The sequence below is a fragment of the Chiloscyllium plagiosum genome, unplaced genomic scaffold, assembly GCF_037043375.1.
Source record: "Chiloscyllium plagiosum isolate Xiang-an unplaced genomic scaffold, Cpla_swu_hap1 HiC_scaffold_23, whole genome shotgun sequence".
In the NCBI taxonomy this organism is placed as follows: Eukaryota; Metazoa; Chordata; class Chondrichthyes; order Orectolobiformes; family Hemiscylliidae; genus Chiloscyllium; species Chiloscyllium plagiosum.
This window is the reverse complement of record NW_028270161.1, coordinates 16,764,981-16,786,335: the sequence shown is the minus strand read 5'-3', so window position 1 is coordinate 16,786,335 and position 21,355 is coordinate 16,764,981. Positions and strand designations below refer to the sequence as shown.

General features: G+C 40.4%; 1 protein-coding gene across 1 annotated transcript in view; it reads right to left on the bottom strand.

Moving 5' to 3' along the window:
* Positions 1 to 21,355, bottom strand: part of exoc4 (exocyst complex component 4) — a 604,047-nt gene that overhangs the window by 74,350 nt on the left and 508,342 nt on the right. Inside the window, exon 12 of the mRNA XM_043714034.2 lies at positions 18,069 to 18,224. Within this exon, the coding sequence (XP_043569969.2) occupies positions 18,069 to 18,224 (156 nt within the window). The remainder of the gene's footprint in view (positions 1 to 18,068; positions 18,225 to 21,355) is intronic.

The following is a 21,355-nucleotide window of genomic DNA, read 5'->3' as shown; positions in this document are numbered from 1 at the left end:
AGCTCCTGACAGAGTAAAAAAGGACAATCTGTTTCCACAGGCAGGAGATTCAGCAATAGAGGGCAGATTTAAGATAATTGGCAAAAGAACCAGAGAGGAAATGAAGAAGTATATTCTTAAACAAAGCAAATGGTCTAGGATGCAATGTCAGAAAATAATAAGAGAGGCAGATTCAATAGTAACTTTTACAAGTGAATTGGAACATATTGTCGAAAAGAAGAAATGTAGTTGGACTCTGGGGAAGTAGGACTAATGGATAACACTTTCATACAGCCAGCAGAGGTATGATGGGCCAAATATTCTTTTAGAATGCTGAAAAGCCTAAAAATGAAAAAGAATTGTGAATGCTTTCGAATCACAGAATGGCTACATCGTATAGATGGACACCATTTATGTCTATGCTAGCTCTCTGAAAAAGCAACTAACCAAGCCTTCCAGCCCTTATACCAGCTCTGGAAATATTTTTGCTTTAGAAAATTTTCTTTAGAAGACTTTGACTGAAGTGCCTTCAGCATACTCCCAAGCAATACATTCCAGCTCATTGGCACTCACTGCACAAAATGCTTTTCCTGGTGTTGCTGGTGCTACTTTTGCCAATCACTTTAAATTAGTGACTTTTAGTTCTTGATCCTTCTGTTTATGCAGGGAACTATGGTTTTGAACATCACTATCTTCTTAATGTTATCTTTTCCAAGAAGAACAGCCTCAGCTTCCCCAACCTTTCCACATCACTGATGTCCCTCATCCCTGAAAGCATTCTCATCAATCTTTTCTGCATCCTCTGAGATCTTCTAATTCTTTACAGTGTGTGGAACCCAGAATTGGACACCATTCAGGATCCTGTATCCTTTCTTGATTAGTTTCTCAACCTTTCCTTCACTGATATATATAGGTATAGCCCAAATCCCTCTCTCTTGCACTCCTGTGAGAAAAGAACCCTTTATTTCATTGCTTCTCCTCATTCTTCCTCCCAAAGTAATTGTTTTCAAACATCTCTACCACCTATCCACCACCTTGCTCCACCCTCTTAATCAGGAGTCTCCTCATAATTTACAATACTTCTAAACGTATAGTTGGGAATACACATCTACATTAAAGGACCATGCGAAGGGTGCTGGAAGAGATGGAATTATTTGGATATTTTCTGGACTAAAAAAGATCATGTGATTTCTTGGAATCGTGTTCAGCAATATGTGGGCAATGATCTGTAAATTATTCAAGTCATAAATTTGGAGAAGCAGCTATGTAAAGCAAGGAGATAAGAAATGTTTATCTCTTCAATTACTGAAGAAAACATGGCTTTGAAAGGACAGTGCCTATGTTAATGATCACCTAACAACACCCGCTGGTCTTAGAACTCTGGTGTTGCACACCCAGATATCAGTGAATAAAAAATACACCACAGAACCTGAAATTTTGCTTCTTATAAGATGCTCTTTTGATAGAATTGCCAAAATACAAATATTTCTGTCAAACTGGTAAAACCTGAAGGAGTGGACTGCAACCAATGTAACAACTTGAATAGTTCTCAGCCATTCTCTTGTTTGCTAAAGTCACAGAGTCATTGCAGCAAAGGAGGAGTCCATCATCCCATTGAGTCCATGATGGCTCTGTTGAGCAATCCAATGAGCCCCACTCATCCATTCTATTACGGTTGCTCTAAGTTTATTTCCCTCAAGTTCTTTTTATTGTTGATAATCTTCACTTCCACCATTCTCACAGGTGAGTTCAAATTCATTACTACTTGTTACATAAAAATATCTTTCTCACACCGCCCACCTCACATCTCTTTTCAAAATCTTGAATCTGTGGCCTCCTCGACATTGTACATCAGCTGATGGAGAGTACTTTTCTCTGTCTAATTTGCACAAAGCTACAAGAATCTTGCACACCTTTGACAAATCTTTCCTTTAGCTCGTCTGTTCCAAGGAGCACAATTCTAGCTTCTCCAACTTAAACTTGGTCGCAAAAATTCTTCAAGCTTTGGAATGATTTGGTAAATATTGTCTGCGACCTCTTAATTTACTCATACCCTTCCTATTGAGAAGCAGAACTAAATTAGATGCAACATTTTGGTTGTATTCTAATCAGAGCTTTATAAAAGTTCAGCATAATTTCCCTGATTTTTAAAAAAATTCAATATCTCTATATTTAAAGTCCAAAAACTCACATTTTCACTCAATATGCCCTGCCACATGAACCTAACATTCTTCTGTCCCTGTGCACTATTTAGAACAGTTCAATTTACTTACTATTGCCCCTCCCTATTCTGACAAAATATGTCACCTTACACTTCATGTTAGTTCCATATGCTACTGGGGCTACCCAATTTGAGATGGTATCATCATCATTATCTCCAAGTTCAGTATCATTTACAAATTTTGACCTTTTATTCTATTTTCTAATATGCATAAATAACTTGGATATTATGAAAATGTTTTTCTAGCACTGATGTGATGATGCTTTCACTTTAAAAAGGTTATGTTGTCCTTTCAACCTCAGCCTCCGACGCTCCAGGGAAAACAGCGGCAGCCTATTCAGCCTCTCCTTTTAGCTTAAATCCTCTAACCCTGTCAACATTCTTGTAAACTTTCTCTGAATCCTTTCACGTTTCACAACAGGAAGGAGACCAGAATTGCACGATATATTCCAAAAGTGGCCTAATCAATGTCCTTTACAGCCACAACATGACCTCTCAACTCCAATACCCAATACTTTGACCAATAAAGGAAAGCATAACAAATGGGGTTAGGTGAAATAGGATAGGAGAAAAATAATGTGAAGCATGAATATCAACTCAGATCAGCAGGGCTGGATTGAGTATTTCTGAAATGCACATTCTATGTACTATCTTTTATACTAAATGGAATTTTGATATTCAGGCAGAAAAATAGTTTTGATATATGGTAGGCCACTCTGGGTTCATAAATGATGCATCATATAGTTAGAGTGTATTACAATGAATTTCATTTTTTAAGTACTTGGAAAATTTGGTCAGTTTTTCAGCAGTAAGTTGTAGCTTGATTATATGTCCTGCTGAGGAAAATACATTTAAAGAGCTGTAAAGATGAGTGAAGAATTACTGTTGAGCGATAAATGTGCAACTGGGTGGCAGGCAACATTTTGAGCATGCAGTCAGAGGCTAGCTGTTTGATATGGAGCAGTCGTGGGCAATCCTTCATTGCTAAATTCCTTAAGTGTGTTGTATATTCCTGCATATGCTCTCAGGTAGTGCTTGTAGGAATGGTGCAGGTTATGCCACCTGCCACCAACCATGTCTCCTTTCTGTACTCTCCAAGACCACCAAACAAAGCAACTGACACACACCCATCTGACAGGGCAACAGCACACTCATCTATCAAATGGAGTCAGGTGCTGTGTCTTGATCATTTATCACAATACGTTACTTCCAACAGTAGTGCCAAGCAGTCTTAACAAACTGTCTCAAGCCCATTTTAAACCTTTCTAAAGGCTGTCATAGAATTCATGTAGTCATTTACCACTAATTGTTTTTCCTGAGCTGCTATGCACAGGAAGCATTAAGAATTTATTCTCATAAACCGTCCTCAAGATTATTGGTGAGACCAATCTTTCTATGAACAGATCAGATGCATTTTATGCATACTCCTCACCAGCTTCCTGATACTGTGCCAGGACATGATTTCCTATTCTAATAAACCAGTTCATACAAAATGTTTTCCAATCATTTGTACATGCAAACCAGTGGCCTACATAATCAAATTTGTGGTGGACAAACTCTTCCATTGTAGAAACAACACAAAAGCTATGATTTATTTTCCCCAATGCTAGAAGGGAATCAGATGACAAATGAATTTGTTGGCAGGTACAATGGTTGACCTCTTTTTCTGGCAAAAGCTTAAATTTTGATGAAGCTGAAACACAATCAAGCACCCACTTCAATCACACATCATTCAAATAGGCAATGTCTAAACCTTTTACAGAGGGGGCAGTTACACAGAAACAAGCCTATCGGCACAACTAGTTGCACATAGTCCTTCTACCACTTGACTTCAATTTACCCGATCTACATAACTGTTTATTCCATTCTTCATCATGTTTTTCATCTATGATTAGATTTAAATGCATTTATAACCTGGAATTCACTACTTGAGGTTGATGAAAGCAGAGATGATCAATAATTTCAAAAGAAAATTGATTGGTAATTGGGGAATAGGGTGAGGGAGCGGTACTGACTGCGTTGCTCTTCAGAGGATGCATGGACATGATGGCCTCAATGGGGTTCTTCCTTGCTGTAATAACTCAATGCTATTCATCTCATGATAATGAGTTTCACATTATTGTCATTCTGAGGATAGAGATGTTCAGATTAATTCATTGCCTCCTACACTGTACCACTGAGAACATCAGCTTCAGTCAGTTGCGAGAATCTCATGAATATGAATCCATGTCAGTGTCACTGAGATCATCTAAGCAGGGACAGACCTATATCTTTGTCTTAAGGGTAGTGATCAAGTAGGGTGAAAATATTAATGTTCAAAGGGTTAAAAATAAAGAATACCTGTATACTTTAAGGGATGCTCTGTCAGAAGCAATGTAATAGCAAACCTTTTGAAGACTGCACAGCACTTTTGTACAATATAATGAATTGCAGACTAATTCTATATTTCATTTTTGGATAATGTCACCTCCTTTCTCTGGATTGCTTTAGATCAATTTACCCAGGACTAATATTTCCTGATCCTATTCTGCTGTTTTGTGATTTTGATTCACATCACAATCACAATTGTCTATTATGACTTCAGCCAGACATTCTCAAAACTCATGCGATTGGAAGCTGGATTGGAGGATTTTAAACAAAGAATTTCAAGAGAGATGAGTATGAAGCTGGGTAATAATTATGAGTTTGAGGTTGCAACTGAGAAAAGGGATATTAGGAATGTCAATTAAAAAAAAAGATTGGTTGAATGTGCCTGTTTTAGTAGGGGTGTTTAGCTTAGGTTTTGAAGGGGACAGGAATGGTGTTTGTGTTGAGGTGGGTGAGCTGGAGTGCTCTGGGGAATGGGTGGTGCTGAAAATGAACAGTGACAACTATCTGAAGGGTTGGTAATGGTGAAGGAATGATCAAAGATTGGGTGAGGTTGGGGCTCAAGGGAGAAGGTAGTTTAATCAGGAATAAAAAAGGGTTTCGTGAGGGCCAGAGAAAGAGAATAGGAAGAAGCTGCAGATCAGTTCTGGTGCTGACGTTAAGGGGAGACCATTTCTTTTTGAACTAAGTATCTGTCCCATTCAGTTCCAAATCACACTGCAAGGAAAGCTCTGATGATATATCCAAATTGGAACGTTAATTTGTGCCCTCCTAGGTGTTCATCAAAGCATTATACATGACTAACATTTGTTGATTTTGTTCAGATTTCCATCAGCAGCTTTTTCTTTTTAGCTGTCATTGAGGACCATTCATTTTGCACAGCTTTTGGAGTAAGCAAATGTGCAAAAGTAACCTTGGTGCCATTTCCATTCCCCCAAAGCAGTCAGTTCAGGATCTTAGAGTGGAATTTCCAAATCGTTTGCTGGTTGCTTCCACCAGGCTGTCATCCTCAAAAAAAAATTGATCGAAGTAAAAATTTCAAATTACAATGCCAATGACTGAGAGCGCAAATTATTGGCAACATATAATTGCACCTTAAAACAATTAATAGTGTAAATTTATAGAATAAATTAACTAATAAAAGGATTAGAGGGGTATGTGTGGGTACTTATTTCACCCAGAGGATGGTGGGATGTGGAACTCACTGCCTGAAAGGATGGTAGAGACGAAAACCTCCACTGATGCTATAACTTATAGCCATGAGTCACAGCTGGAAAGTGGGATTAGAATGGATAACTTTTTGTTGGTCCAATCGTTTCTTGGCCTTTTGGCTAATACCAAGTAGAAGTTCTGAGTTGCCCATCATGACAGGATCTCAAGATCATCGCTGGATCATGAGTGGATGCCAGAGGATTGTCAGTTGAGCTGAGCTGTTATTGGTGGATCTTTATGCAGGCTTTGGCCTAACACCAATTCAGTGTACAGACAACCAGAATATGACACTGGAAGTGCCCAAACCTTAGGGCAGGATGTCTAGAACGCAGTCAGACTGTGGAGAAGGTGAAGGAAGATACACTGGCCAATCAGGCATTTTTCATGCGGAGTATTCTCCTGGATTGCTGCAGGTTCCAAGCAGCTCCATAACACTGGGCATGACAGTATGCTTCTGGTAGGTAGCATGTGTGAGTCCAAGAGGAAAGGTATCATCACTCACATCCACAAGCGGAAGGGGGAAGAGGGAAGACATTAGAAATTGGTGACCAATTTCACTTCTGAATGCAGATTGCAAAATCCCGTCAAGGTCATCACCAACCAGGTCAGGTCTGTTCTGGGATCAGGTGATCTACACTGATCAAAAATGTCAGTACCATGCAGGAGGATCTCTGACAACCTCATGTTCTTGAGGGATACAATTGCTTACGTGCAGGACAGGGAGGTGGATGCCTGCCTCATCAGCTTGGACCAGTAGAAAGCCTTTGAAAGAAGGGCTTATGCCCGAAACGTCGATTCTCCTGTTCCCTGGACACTGCCTGACCTGCTGCGCTTTTCCAGCAACACATTTTCAGCTCTGATCTCCAGCATCTGCAGACCTCACTTTCTCCTTTGAAAGAATATTGCACACCTGGGCTTTGGGGAGGGAATCAGAAAGCTTCCTAATTAGATTCGGAGTCAGGCAGGGCTGCTCACTCTCTCCTCCTGCCTTGTGTATTTGCATAAGAGCATTTTGCCGGGTCCATCAGGAAGAGGTGGTGCCTGAGAGGGTGATGTTCCAGGCAGCAGAGGCATGAATGTCAAAGCCTTCTTATATATGGATAACATCGCCGTTTTCTGCATGGATCTGGTTTGTCAGACTGCAGAATCATGAGTATCTGTGAGCACTTTGAACAGGCCTTGGGAGCAAGGTAAATCAAGGCAACGATCTTTGGGAGGCCATGTTATTTGGGAACTAAACCGACTGATCCTTTATCCCCTTCACTGTCAGGTTGGATTAGCTGAAGGTGCTGGAATATGGTTTGGTGGGGCTGGGGTATGTGCAAAAACTTAGGAGGAGTGTATCGCTAAGGTGAGGTAGAAACTGGGAAGATGGGAACATTGCTCTGTCTTCATTGTGGATTAAAACTTACTTATAAGTGTGAGGCACTCTCTCTGTTGCTGTACATGGCACAGGTCTGGCCCCTTCCCAGAACCTGCACCACTGCAATCACCTGAGCCATCTTGCACTTTATCTGGAGATCTAAGATGGACTGTGTCCACAGGGACACCATGTACAAAGCTCTAAATAAGGGGTGGAAAGGACATGTCCAATGCTTCCTCATCCTGATGGCCAGCTTTGTGTGTGGCAGCACAAGTTGTGCACAGACCCTTGTCAATATTGAGGTACTGAGGTTCTACCTATACCTGGTGTTGCGAAGGATGGCACTGGCCTCGGCTATGTAATAGTCCAAGTAGTTGGATTATTCCATAAAACCTGTCCTTCATGAAGAAATATGCAAATAAAAACACCTTTGATGATTAGGAAGTGCTCACCATGTACCATCAAGACCTGGTGGAACAAAAAAAGAGGGTGGATCCTATCAGGTTGGACCCTGAGCAGACTCAGACTCATAAAGATGTGCAGGGTCAGGTGAATTGGCCATACTAAATTGCCTGTAGTGTTAGGTAAGGGGGTATGGGTGGGTTTCGCTTCGGCGGGTCGGTGTGGACTTGTTGGGCCGAAGGGCCTGTTTCCACACTGTAATGTAATGTAATCTAATCTAATCTAAACCTTTTGCCTTCGCAATGCAAGGATGGTTAAATCCAATGATGTTTTCTCGGTAGTCAATAAAAAGATTAACAGAACTCTTTTTATCCAGAATGTAGACTTTAGGCCGAATGGCCTCCTTCAGCACCATATATCTTTTATGTTTTCTTTTTGACAAGGTCATTGGTTTGAAAAATTGCCACTGTACTCCTCCTTCATATATTGCAGCTTTAAAGATTTGTTGAGACATATTTACAGGGTCTTGAGTCTCAAACTAATGAATTCTGTTCAGTTGTTGTTCGACTGCAAGATGCTTATCATTATGAAGAGTAACCTTTTTGAAATGGTGAACATATCAGTTGCTTAGAGACCTAAAAGCCAAGATAAATAACTGATGAGGACAGCAAACAGAATGCTGCTCATCAATTAGCACATTCCTGGCTATCTGCAGCTTTCAATCATATTAGAGAAAAAATGCTTACAAATTTATAACAATGGGGAGTTGATATACAGCAACACTTGACCAGAGCCACTTTAAGCATTTAACCTTTACTTTCCCACCTCCTTGCCAATTGTCCCATCCCCTCAGTAAGATAGAAATTGCAACATGTCAGCAAGTACAATTAATCACTTCTACCCTGCATCTTTCCAGACACACAAAAGATATTTCCATTCCAGGATTCTGACAGATTGATAAATGGAAAGATGGACCAAACCAGGGAAGGAGAAATGGAAGTCACTGATGTCAGTTGTTTAAGTGCTATGTGACCAAAACTCATCCCACGCATTTAACCTTGTAAAATACAACATGATTAAGGACCATCTGTAATTGTCATCACCTTCTCAAGGTTTGCAATAAGGATGATGCGAGACATGCTAATCCTTCATGCTTATTTTGATGACACAGATAGATGTAGCTCTTATAGCCGTGATACTCTTGTTAAAAGATCATTAATGAATTGTTCCTTAACTCCTGCTGGTGTGATTAAACTAAGCTGAATGATATCACTTGGGATATCAGTCTTCAAATAGGCAATGTGATACACGATTTGTGGATATCTACAATATGCAGATATTAACAACAAGGTTGACAAGATGCAGTCAAAAAGAAAAATATATAGGAACTATTACTGAAATTGGTGTAAAGCATCTCTTAGGGACTACACCAAGGGAGGATTGCATATTCTTTTGCAATTTTAGCTGATTATCTATTCCTATCATTTCAGTGGATGTAAAATCAGGACTGTAAGGGCATGCAGTTTTTCCTGCCCAAGCAATTCTTTGTACCTAGCTTGCCCAATATATGTCCCGTGGGTCAGAATCCAGTCCACCTTAACTTCCACCAGCCCCTAGTCTTGCTCATAATACTTGAAATGAAAGTGACAGATCTGCAAGGAGCTGCTTCTCCAATCATAAGCGTATTCTCTCTTCTGTTTGCTGCTAATATTTCACTCGTGAGCTTCTCAGTGGCAAATACAGGAGAGAAACGTTGTGATTGGAGGAGCTGTGTAAAGGTGTGTGGCTTCATTTAGCCCAAGGCCAGGAAACTGGAGTAATGGCAGCGAGAAGTGGGAGTTGGGCAGAGAATTCAAGTGAGAGGCTACGTTGCTGGGTGAGAGAGAAAGACTCCGTGTTCTCAGGTATGCAGACAAAGACTCTACTTTCCTAGGTAGCTATTAAGGAAAAGACTCTGTTCGTGGTGGTGTTAGTTCTGGAGAAGAAGCTTTAAAGGGGTGAGAAGGATAAGGGCCTTACCTGTGAGGAAGAGTATGTGAGAGGGAGTAAGAGAAATTACGTGCATGTGTAAGGGAGTGAAAGCAAGGGAGACAATGTGTGAGGTAGTGAGAGACATGAAGAGTATGAGGAAGTATAACAGAGGGAGAGTGGGCATGAGGAAATGAGAGAGACAGAAGACAGGGATAATGGACGTGAAGAGGTAAGATGGAGGGAAAGCATTGGATTTTTGATTTGAATTTATTGTCATGTGAAACCTATACAAAAGTACAGGGGCATAGTGAAAAGTGTATAACGTTGCCACACTAGGCGCTATCTTCGGTACAAGTACTAAGATATAGAACCTTATGATGTGTGCCAGAAGGAGAGAGAGGGTAAGTGTGTGAGGCAGTGAGAGAAAAGGAAACTGTGTGTCAGGGAGTGAGAACAGACAGCGTTTGTGATGGAGTTAGAGAGAGGGAGAATGTTTGAGAGAGAGGGAGAGAGGAAGTATGATTGAGGGAGAGTGAGATACGGGGTGGGGGGATAGAATATCTTACGTCAGGAAGTATTATATGCATGTGTGGGGAAGTGATAGTGAGATTCCCAGCCTATTAGTGAAGCACATACTGAAACCAAAAATCTTTGGTAGAACTTCTATTTTCTTCACATACTTTGCTTCTCTATTCAAATACATGCTCGCCTCCTCTGGCTGGCTCCTCTTTATATATGTTTTAATATAATTTCTAATCAATCTGATAGGACATGGTGTTATGTCACACCAACACAGCAGGTGGGACTTTGACCCAAACCTTCTGAACCAGAGTTTGGGATCTTATCACTGTGCCACAGAACCCACTTAGAATTTATGATTCTTTTGTAAAACGTTAACAAATGGAAAACAAACAACCCATTAGGACACTGTAAATAAAGAAAAAATCTATATGATCAAATTGAAGCATCATTAGTGTAGAATGTCATGCACAAGCACTCCTTCTCGCAGGAGCATCTAAATGTTTTGAGTGTGTTGTTGGACAGTCTCCATCTCCAAGGACAACTCGTACATATTTTAACACAATTGTCTAATTAATGAATTTTCAACACCTTTTTGTCGTATTCCAAGATATTTAGAACCTTAGTAACAGAGTTGAAAACTATCTCAATCCAGATCAGTGTGAGGTGATACACTTGTGCAGAACAAGCAACAGAATATAATAAATGATAGGACCCTGGAAAGCATTGAGAATCAGAGGGACCTTTGTGTGCATATTCATTAGTTCATTAAGGTAGTAGGACAGGTAGATAAAGTGGTTAAAACTTCATATGGGGGATACTTGCCTTTATTAACCGAAGCATTATGTTTAAAAGCAGGGAGGTTATGCTGGAACGGAATAAAAATTGGTTAAAGAAAGAATGTGGGTATAAAAGAGAATGTGAGTGAGTGAGGTGGAGTGACAGTGTAAGATAGTAGTATTGCAGTGAGAATAAACCCCTGAGAATGAATGTGAGCTGGACACACCTGCTTTCCTTCAAGACCTATCCATATGACAAAGAGAATAAAAACCAAGCTGAAAGGCAACAGACTTCTCTCCCTGGCAAATTAGGTCACTACAAGTTAGATAAACTTACTTTTTAGTTCAGCTCTGATCCTTTGCCCTTGGTGAATCAAAGAAAAATACAGAACGGAAACAGACCCTTCAGTCCTACTCGTCCATGCTAACCAAGCTTCACAAACTAAACTAGTGCCACTTGCTTGTGTTTGGCTCATATCCTTCTAAATCTTTCCTACTCATGTATCTGCCCAAATGTCTTTTAAATGTTCTAACTGTAGCTGCATCTCCCACTTCCTCTGGCAGTTCATTCCACATTAAAAACAACCATCTGTGTGAAAACGTTGCCTCTCAGGTCCCTTTTAAATCTTTCCCCTCTCATCGTAAACCTATACCCTTGAGTTATGAACTCCCCTACCACAGAGAAAATACCTTTGCTATTCACCTTATCTATGTCCCTCATGATTTTATAAACATCTATAAACATCTCAACCTCTTATAATTCACACTTTCCAGAGATGCTACAAGTACATTAAGAGCAAAAGAATAACTAGGGAGAGAAAAGGGCCCCTTAAAGATCAGCAAGGTTGTCTATGTATGGAACCACAGGAGATGGGAGAGATATTAAATTAATATTTTGCATCAGTATTTATTGTGGAGAAAGGCATGGACATTAGGGAACTCAGGGAGACACAATGATCTCTTGAAAACAGTCTTCATTACAGAAGAGGTGGTGCTGGAGGTCTTAAAAAAGATAAAGGTGGATAAATCTCTGGGACCTGATCAAGTGCATCCCAGGATATTGTGGAAAGCTAGTTATGTGAAATTGCGCAGCCCCTAGCAGAGATATTTATAACCTCTACAGCCATGGGTGAGGTGCTGGAAGACTGGAGGATGGCTAATGTTGTACCTTTATTTGAGAAAGGTTGCAAGGAGAAGCCTGGGAACCATAGACTGGTGAGTCTGATGTCAATGGTGGGTAATTCTGAGAGAAAGTATTTACATGCATTTGAAAAGGCAAGGACTGATTCGGAATAGCCAGCATGGCTTTGTGCATGGGAAATTGTATCTCACAAACTTGATTGAGTTTTACTGAGGATGTGACCAAGAAGATGCATGATGACAGCGCAGTAGACATTATCTACATGGAGCTGAAAATGTGTTGCTGGAAAAGCGCAGCAGGTCAGGCAGCATCCAAAGAGCAGGAGAATCGACGTTTCGGGCATGAGCCCTTCTTCAGGAATGAGGAAAGTGTGCTAAGCAGGCTAAGATAAAAGGTAGGGAGGAGGGACTTGGGGGAGGGGCGTTGGAAATGCGATAGGTGGAAGGAGGTTAAGATGAGGGTGATAGGCCGGAGTGGGGGTGGGGGCGGAGAGGTCAGGAAGAAGATTGCAGGTCAGGAAGGTGGTGCTGAGTTTCAGAGTTGGGACTGAGACAAGGTGTGGGGGGAGGGGAAATGAGGAAACTGGAGAAATCTGAGTTCATCCCTTGTGGTTGAAGTGTTTCTAGATGGAAGATGAGGCGCTCTTCCTCTAGCTGTCGTGTTGCTATGGTCTGGCGATGGAGGAGTCCAAGGACTTGCATGTCCTTGGTGGAGTGTGAGGGAAAGTTGAAGTGTTGAGCCACGGGGTGGTTGGGTTGGTTGGTCCGGGTGTCCCAGAGGTGTTCTCTGAAATGTTCCGCAAGTAGGAGGCTTGTCTCCCCAATATAGAGGAGGCCACATCAGGTGCAACGGATGCAGTAAATGATGTGTGTGGAGGTGCAGGTGAATTTGTGGCGGATATGGAAGGATCCCTTGGGGCCTTGGAGGGAAGTAAGGGGGGGAGGGGTGGCGCAAGTTTTGCATTTCTTGCGGTTGCAGGGGAAGGTGCTGGGAGTGGAGGTTGGGTTGGTGGGGGGTGTGGACCTGACGAGGGAGTCACGGAGGGAGTGGGCTTTTCGGAACGCTGATAGGGGAGGGGAGGGAAATATATCCCTGGTGGTGGGGTCCGTTTGGAGGTGGCGGAAATGACGATGGATGATCCCAAGTGATATCATTCAGCTTAGTTTAATCACACCAGCAGGAGTTAAGGAACAATTCATTAATGATCTTTTAACAAGAGTATCACGGCTAAAAGAGCTACATCTATCTGTGTCATCAAAATAAGCATGAAGGATTAGCATGTCTCGCATCATCCTTATTGCAAACCTTGAGAAGGTGATGACAATTACAGATGGTCCTTAATCATGTTGTATATGGAGGTTGGTGGGGCGGTAGGTGAGGACCAGTGGGGTTCTGTCCTGGTGGCGATTGGAGGGGCGGGGCTCAAGGGCGGAGGAGCGGGAAGTGGAGGAGATGCGGTGGAGAGCATCATCGATCACGTCTGGGGGGAAATTGCGGTCTTTGAAGAAGGAGGCCATCTGGGTTGTATGGTATTGGAACTGGTCCTCCTGGGAGCAGATGCAGCGGAGTTGAAGGAATTGGGAATATGGGATGGCGTTTTTACAGGGGACAGGGTGGGAGGAGGTGTAGTCTCGATAGCTGTGGGAGTCGGTCGGTTTATAGTAAATGTCCATGTTGATGTTGATTATCTACATGGACATTAGCAAAGCCTTTGACAAGGTTCTGCATGGCAGACTGGTTAGTAAAGTTAGATCACACTGTATTCAGGGAAAACTTGCCAATTGGATACAAATTGGCTTAATGATAATAGACAGAGGGTGTAGGTGAAGGTTTTCTTTTCTGGACTGGAGGCTTGTGACCAGCAGTGCTCTGCAGAGCTCAGTGCTAGGTCCACTGTTTGACTTGAAGCGAGTATGATCTCTTGCCAGCTCTTCTACTTAAGAAGAAAAAACGTTAATGCTTTTACTTGGTACTTTTAAAAATCTTTATTAATTACTGATTTAAAAAAAAATTAATTCCTTTGAGGTAATTTTCCTGAGCAAATTCTTTGTTTTCTTATCGCATGTGTTTAATGTTGTGCCAAATCTTATTTTTCTGAAATTTACCTATCAGCTCCTTGAGTGAAAAAGATGAAAATGGGGCCTCATGTGCAAAAAATATGAACTATACTAGTCCACATTTTTCTGGAGCATTGTTGGCCTGTGCTCTGATTGAGATTGTATATAAATTGAGGAGAAAGTGAGGTCTGCAGATGCTGGAGATCAAAGTTGAAACTTTATTGCTGGAACAGCACATTCCTGAAGAAGGGCCTGTGCCCGAAACGTCGAATCTCCTGTTCCCTGGATGCTGCCTGACCTGCTGTGCTGTTCCAGCAATAAAGTTTCAACTATATAAATTGAGTCAAAAGCTCAAGGAATCGGGAGCTTAAACCAGTCTAGAACTTAAACCTATTTAAATTTTTAATTTGAATTTTTTTTTCAAATACTAATAGCTACATCAGCTAAGTGTTTAAACTTGCTGTTTTAGTTTTTATATGGTTTCATTTTGAGTATTTGGCATAAGGCTGAAATAGTTACTTTGCATTTGTTGTGGAACGCGACTTTATTGTGGCAGATTATATTGAGAGTATCCTAAACCAATCACGAAATTAGGATAAACTGACTTAAACTAAATTGATATTGACACAAATGATATTTTTATTACGAAAATGATGATGCTAAACTAATCATTTTAGGAGCGAAATATAGATTAATAGCTTCATGTATCAATGGGACAGAATGCAATAACCAAAACTTTAACCACAATGAGCACAACTAGCATTTTGGAGCTATGATCAAAGAAAGCTCTCCTCCAAACAACATTTCAGACTAAAATACTCCTACTCAGTTGCCAAAACAATTGCTCTCTATAAAAGAAATTATACTGATAATTTCTTTTGTTTGAATACCCTTGAACCCACCACTTTGGGCTTCAAATTTGCCAGACTATTATTATTTGTTATGAACGCTCAGTAATAATATACATTAAGTAGTTTTTGCTTCTTATTTAACAACCTGAATCAAAAGATGCTGACCACTCCTAACCTCAGGGTGTCATTTGCTAACTAAATCCCTGACAAATGTCAAATACTTTTCACGTGAGTTTTGAATCCAAATTGTCAATTACCATCAGGGTAGACACCATAAGCAAGTCATTAACAGCATTGTTTCAATCAGCGCTATGACGGAGAACTCCCTGCTATAGTGAAAATGCTAGAAGATGTTGGGAATTGAGAGTTCTGACCCTAAACCTGCATCTCCAATTTTAAGGGTCAGGATCACATCCGCACTGATCCCAGAGGCAACTGGCTATTTCAGTGATAAATTGTGTTAACTGAAATCAGATTTTGAAGTTCCTGCTGTCTGGAATCTGGTGTGTGGAGATTAGACCAGATAACAGCAGGTCTGTTCTCAATGCATTTCTTTGGACAGCCAGGATATCCTTCTGGAGAACGGAAATACGTTTGCAGCTATGGCCTGAGGGACCAGGAGTCAGGAATCATTTCAGTAGAGGGTAGAAGGGAGTTATCTAGTGCCAGTGATATCCTTATGGGGTGGGAGGGGGTCTGGCACTTTAATTTTTGTGCAGGGATTGCTGTATGGGACTGTTAACTGTAGACTGTGCTCAAAAGGTGCATATGCGCTTTGGAACTGCTCAATGTGTTAGCACGTGTGAACAGGTGTCAAAATATATACCGTTGGTTCTGCTAGAACACGTGTTTCTTCAATGCAAATTGGCTTTAACGTGATTGATGAATTTAGACACTCATTTGTAGAATGCAAACTTTCCATGCCTGTATTGGCTATAATGTGATTCCAGCCCCATTAGTTTAAATGGCGTGGCTATTGCATAATTTTCTTATAACGTGAGAACAGAACTATCGCATTAGATCAAAACCGAATGTATTTTTGAGTGAGTGTTTTTTTTTTCCAATCGAGTCTGGTCTGCAATATCGAACTATGAGTAAAAGATCTATATATTTTCAATATATGGTTTCTTCTGGGTGCTTGATGAGCAAGCTTGTGAAGTATTGGGGGATGATGGGTGGAAGTTGGAATAGGCAGAGAGGGAAAAGTAGAGAGCAGAAGGTAATGAGAACAGAAGTTAATAATGGTTGGCTTGTGAAGAGCAGGGGAATAAGATATTCTGCTGGATCTCGTCTGGAACACCTTTGGTGGAGGTAAAGCAACCTTTGGGATTGTGAAAAGATGTGTGTTTGTGTAAAAGATGCATTACCTCATCGGGACTAGCAAAGTTATATCTGAAACAGAAATGTTGCATTTAAAAACAAAACAAATTCACAGTCCCTATTCACTATTATACAATTTCATATCACGCCTTATTTCCAAAACTATAATCTTCACAATGGTTCCTGCTGTTGAATGGAATGGAATCCAATCTGCTTGTTGAACAGAAAAGTTTGTTAACATGGGATTGAGATGTCAATTGATTTAAGCCATTGAGCACTTAAGTGAAATGTTTGCTTCTATGAGGGATTAATTAAAGCAATTTAAATGTACTGGCTGTTTGTCTTGTTGCAATGAGAAAGTGCATGTTCATCTGTGACATCCTTAATGAACTGTAGTTTTAATTTCTACGATTAATGATTCATGTTGGATAATAATGTGGGTTGGCATAGTGAGGACAGGGCATAGCCTAGTTGGTGGGTTCTACAAGTCTGCATTGTGTTGGTGTAGGGACTATATAGGGTTGATGAGGTGGGGTGGAAGAAAGGTATGGAACATGAATGCCGTGGAAGGTGGATGGATGGATGGATATGTAGAAAATAGCAACATGCTAAGGAGAAGGTGAGGGAAATGCAACAACATAAGGGGTTCATGGGAGAGAGAACAAACATATGTTGACATGGATGGGGTGTGGAGATCGAGGGGGTGAGAACAGGAGGAATGTTTTCTGTTTTAATCTTTATCTTAAACTTGGAACAAAATGTTTAAAGAGTACATAAAATTCCCCAATTTACTTGTCTTGCTATAACTGTACAGAGCACCAAGATTACTGCATATAATCTCCTTGCTTAAGGTGAGATTTTCTTTAGACTCACCAGCTTGATTCCTGGGATGAAAGACTGACTGGTTAAAGAAGGTTGCACAAGTTAGGCACGTACACATTGAACTTTAGAAGAATGAATGATGATCTTAACGAAACATGAAGGATTCTGAGAGAACGTTTTCATGGTAAATGAATGAAGAGTGAGCAGTGAGTCTAGAACCATGGGTCATGTCCAAAGGTCTTGGGTAGGCCTTTTAAGACTGAGAGAAGGAGAAATTTCTTCACTCAGAGAATGGCGAGCCTATGGAATTTGCTGCCACAGAAAATGGTTGAGACTAAAACATTGTATGTTTTCCAGGAGTTAGATGCAGTTCCTAGGGCCGAAGGGATCACAGGATATGGAGAGAAAACAGAAACACGGTACTGAGTTGGATAATCAGCCTTGATCATACTGCGTTGCAGAGCAAGCTCAAACGGCCAAATTGTCCTACTCCTTTATATTTATGTTTTTCTCTTATGGGGGAATGTAGACCTAGGCTTGAAGGGCAGAATGGCATTTTCATACTCATTTCTTGCTCTATTTATTTATACATATGACTGCCATAGCTTATTTCACACAACTGTCCTCAATGTGAAAATACAGGCATTCCAACGACCTCACCATTTTAGTAAGCCTTTGCCTAATTCGATTCTCCTGCTTTTTTTTTAACCTATAAACTGTGTAAGAAAGCTAGGCTGTTTCAAGAAACCTTTGTCTCAAGCATTTGTGATTACACACCTTGAATGGCTGGAATTTGTATACCTCGAAGCTGCCAGTTGAGAATTTAATTCCGACTGCAGTTTTCACCAAGGATGCACTTTTAGACAATTGCAATGTTTGTTTCAAAATATAATTTATCTTTTGTTAACTTGACATTTGCATGTTTCCAAGATGATGTAAAATCCTTCTCTGACATCTTTAAACATCAACGTAATTGTGTTTGAAAATAATTTAGGGTCCTTGGTTCAAGATAGGTAAAAGGAGGGTATCGTAACCTAGGATTCAATGATAAACTTCACACATACCTTGTGAAGTCCTCCTCATCTTCCCGTTTCGGTCGCATTTGTTTGGGCTGAGCCATGTTCGTCCAGTTTGGGAGGGAGGTCAACAGTCGACTTATGTCCTCGTCCTTGGCCCATGATGCACTTATGATGAGCTTCTCTTCTGACTGAACTATGCTCCTGCATTGGAAGAGAAATTGAATTAAATGTAGACCAATTGTTTCCAGCATGCTTCAAGTATTTGAACAAAAAGCAGGAGCAGGCCATTCAATAAGATTAAGGGTGATCATATTGATAACCTCAAATCTATATTCTTGCTCACCCCTGATAAGCAAGGGCTGAAAAGTTAACAAGAATGTCTACCCTCTTCAAAGACTCTGCTCTCATCACCTTTTAGGAAGAGACTTCCAAAGTCAAAGACTTCAAGTTGTTTTGAATGTAAAACCGCATGTTATTTTTATTGACTGAAGCAGGATTCTCTTTCAATCTGGATAGTTTCCCCAAGGATAAACATATTATACAAAATACAAAAACGAAGTTAAGGTTAAAGATGAATTAGCAAATCACACCTCTTTTAAAAATAAAATGCTTGTAAATGTATTAAAGAAACAGATATTAAAAGTAGAGCCGTAAGTCAGACAGCCTTTCAAATAAAATATTAAACCAAAATTCTGTTTGATTGCTCAGTTGAAAGGAAAATATTACATGGAATATTTGAAGGGAAGTCAGCATTCTGCATAAGCTTAAAGTTCCTTTCTTGCAAACTATGTTAGCAGAGCATACACTGCATTCGCTACTTGCGGGACTGAACATAGTTTGCAAGTTTGTAATGTAATGTAATGTAAGCATTCTGCATAAGCTTAAAGTTCCTTCTTGCAAACTATGTTAACAGAGCATACACTGCATTCACTACTTGCGGGACTGAACAAGTACCAACAAACTCTATAACAGCAGATGTACCTCAAAAATAACATGTTTTAAAAGTATTTTGTGGTATTTATGATAAAAGGCAGTTTGCCAAAGCTCTTCAGCTTACGCTGATCAGGACAACTGCAAGAGATACCAATGCAAAGACCAACAATGGACCCTGATTGGTAGAGGCATTGTCATGGAAAATATACCATTTAGGTGATGGTTCACAGTTAAATATTAAGTGTTGCTTAAATTTAAACCAGGTAGTTTTATAGTGATTGATCAAGGCATTGCCTGAGGAATGAACTAGAGGATAGCTGTCACCTGTTCTGTCAAGTTGAAATGGGTGCAATGTTTGCAGAACTGACAATCTTAAATTGGTAGTCTGTATAATTCTTAACAGACTTAGAATTATTCAGCAAATGGTACAGTTTTCATGGCAATGTCAAACAAGAGTATACTTGCCAGCCAGTCTCTTCCTATACAGTATATAATCCCCTTTATAATAGTATCCTTCTGTATGCCCTGATAAGCGTAAGAAAAGCTTCAACCAAGCATGCCTTTTTCAGCAACTTTCAAGTTATAAATGACTAAATAACTATCATGATACCTGATGAAGGTGTTAGATCCTTTCCTTCTATTGGGAAATGGGGCACTATTTGATAGAAATGAACAGAAATGAGCATTTCAAGGGTGCTTCAGATCCAGGATGATTAGTAGAGTTAGGAGAAAACTATAAGTGCTCAAAATAATGAGTAAGGCTACTGTGAAATACTATCATTCCTCTTCTGAAGCTGCATTTCTGACTCCATTCTCTCTTTTTACTGCAATACAATGACCTTGACTTAAAAATCTTTTACTCTATATATGAAATTAAGTCTGTATGTATTAAATGCAGGCCTCCACACACTAGGTGGGAGCGATTTACCTCCCTCTAACTTGGTCCCTCATGTTCACTATTTCTAAATAGCTAAAAAGGACCACAATTTCTTTTTTAAAAGATTGTCCACATGCCAGCCTCTGGCTCACTGTTACACCCCTCATTGTGAAGTATTCAAATTTGGTGTCTTGCTTCACTTGGCCTATATCTCCCAAAATCTCTCTTCTCTTTTGGTTAATCTTCAAATCTTTTGGTGTATTCATTTCTGTCTTTGTTATGGGCCTGGGTCACTTGTGTTGCCTTGTCACCAGACACTATTGTCACTTTTCAATATTCATTTTAAGGCCTCCCAAGCAACAGTACCAGCTTCAACTTTAGCCTGCACCAATCCCCATGCAGTTTACCAGCTACAGTTTTATTAGCAGCAAGTAATTATTTCTCAAAGACTTGCCTTGGACATTGGCACACTTGTTGCCTGAGAACAGGGCCTTTACATAATAGCATTCTCTCTTGAACAGAGTAGCTGTTCCCAAACTCTCATTCATTCCATCTATGTTTGCCCTAAGGCTCATGCTTTCCCATACTATCAATCAAAACTAGCTTACATCTTTGCCTTCATGCAGTATGTCCACACTTTGTGTTACTTTTTCTCTCCCATAACTTGATACCCAGCACCCATCCTCTGATCTCCCAACCTGATCTCTTGTATTTTCCCTTTTCCCCAACCACTTCTTATCAACAGCTCACCTTGTGGGAGCTCACCAGCTGGGACTATGCGTGGTGAATGAGCTCATGGACTGCACTTGTCCTTTCCCCACCCTGCAACCCAACAACCAATATCACTCGGCAGAAGCTTTCTCCACCCAACCATCATCAGGATTCACTGCTTTTCGCACTGTGACACATCTATTCCTGTCCAAAAGGATCAATCATGATTTCCACTCAGAAAAAGAAGAAAATAGACAGATGAGACAAAAATACAATAATACCTCAAATTTACAAAGCACCTTTGATGGGAAGTTGCTTCCATTAGACAGGGAGACAAGGACCCATGGGCACAGCCTTATAATGAGAGGGGGACAATTTAGAATAAAATGAGGAACATTTCTTCAGCCAGAGAGTGGTGGGCCTGTGGAATTCATTGCCATGGAGCGCAGTGGAGACCAGGACATTGCATGTCTTCAAGGCAAAGATTGATAATTCCTTGTGAGATCAAGAATTTAAGGGCATCGGGGAGAGTGCGGGTAAATGGAGTTGAAATGCCCTTCAGTCATGATTAAACGGTGGAGTGGACTCAATGGGCCGAATGGCCTTACTTCCACTCCTATGTCTTATGGTCTCAATAGAACATTCAAAGAAGCTTAAAAGAGAACATAAAACAAATCATAACAGCCCATCACAGATCGAAATATCATGTCGAATGACCAAAGGTTTGGTCAAAGATGGCTTTACAGAATGTCTTCAAGATGAAAAGCCAAGTGGAGAAGTAAAGCAATGTAAAAAGGATATGCCCAAGCTT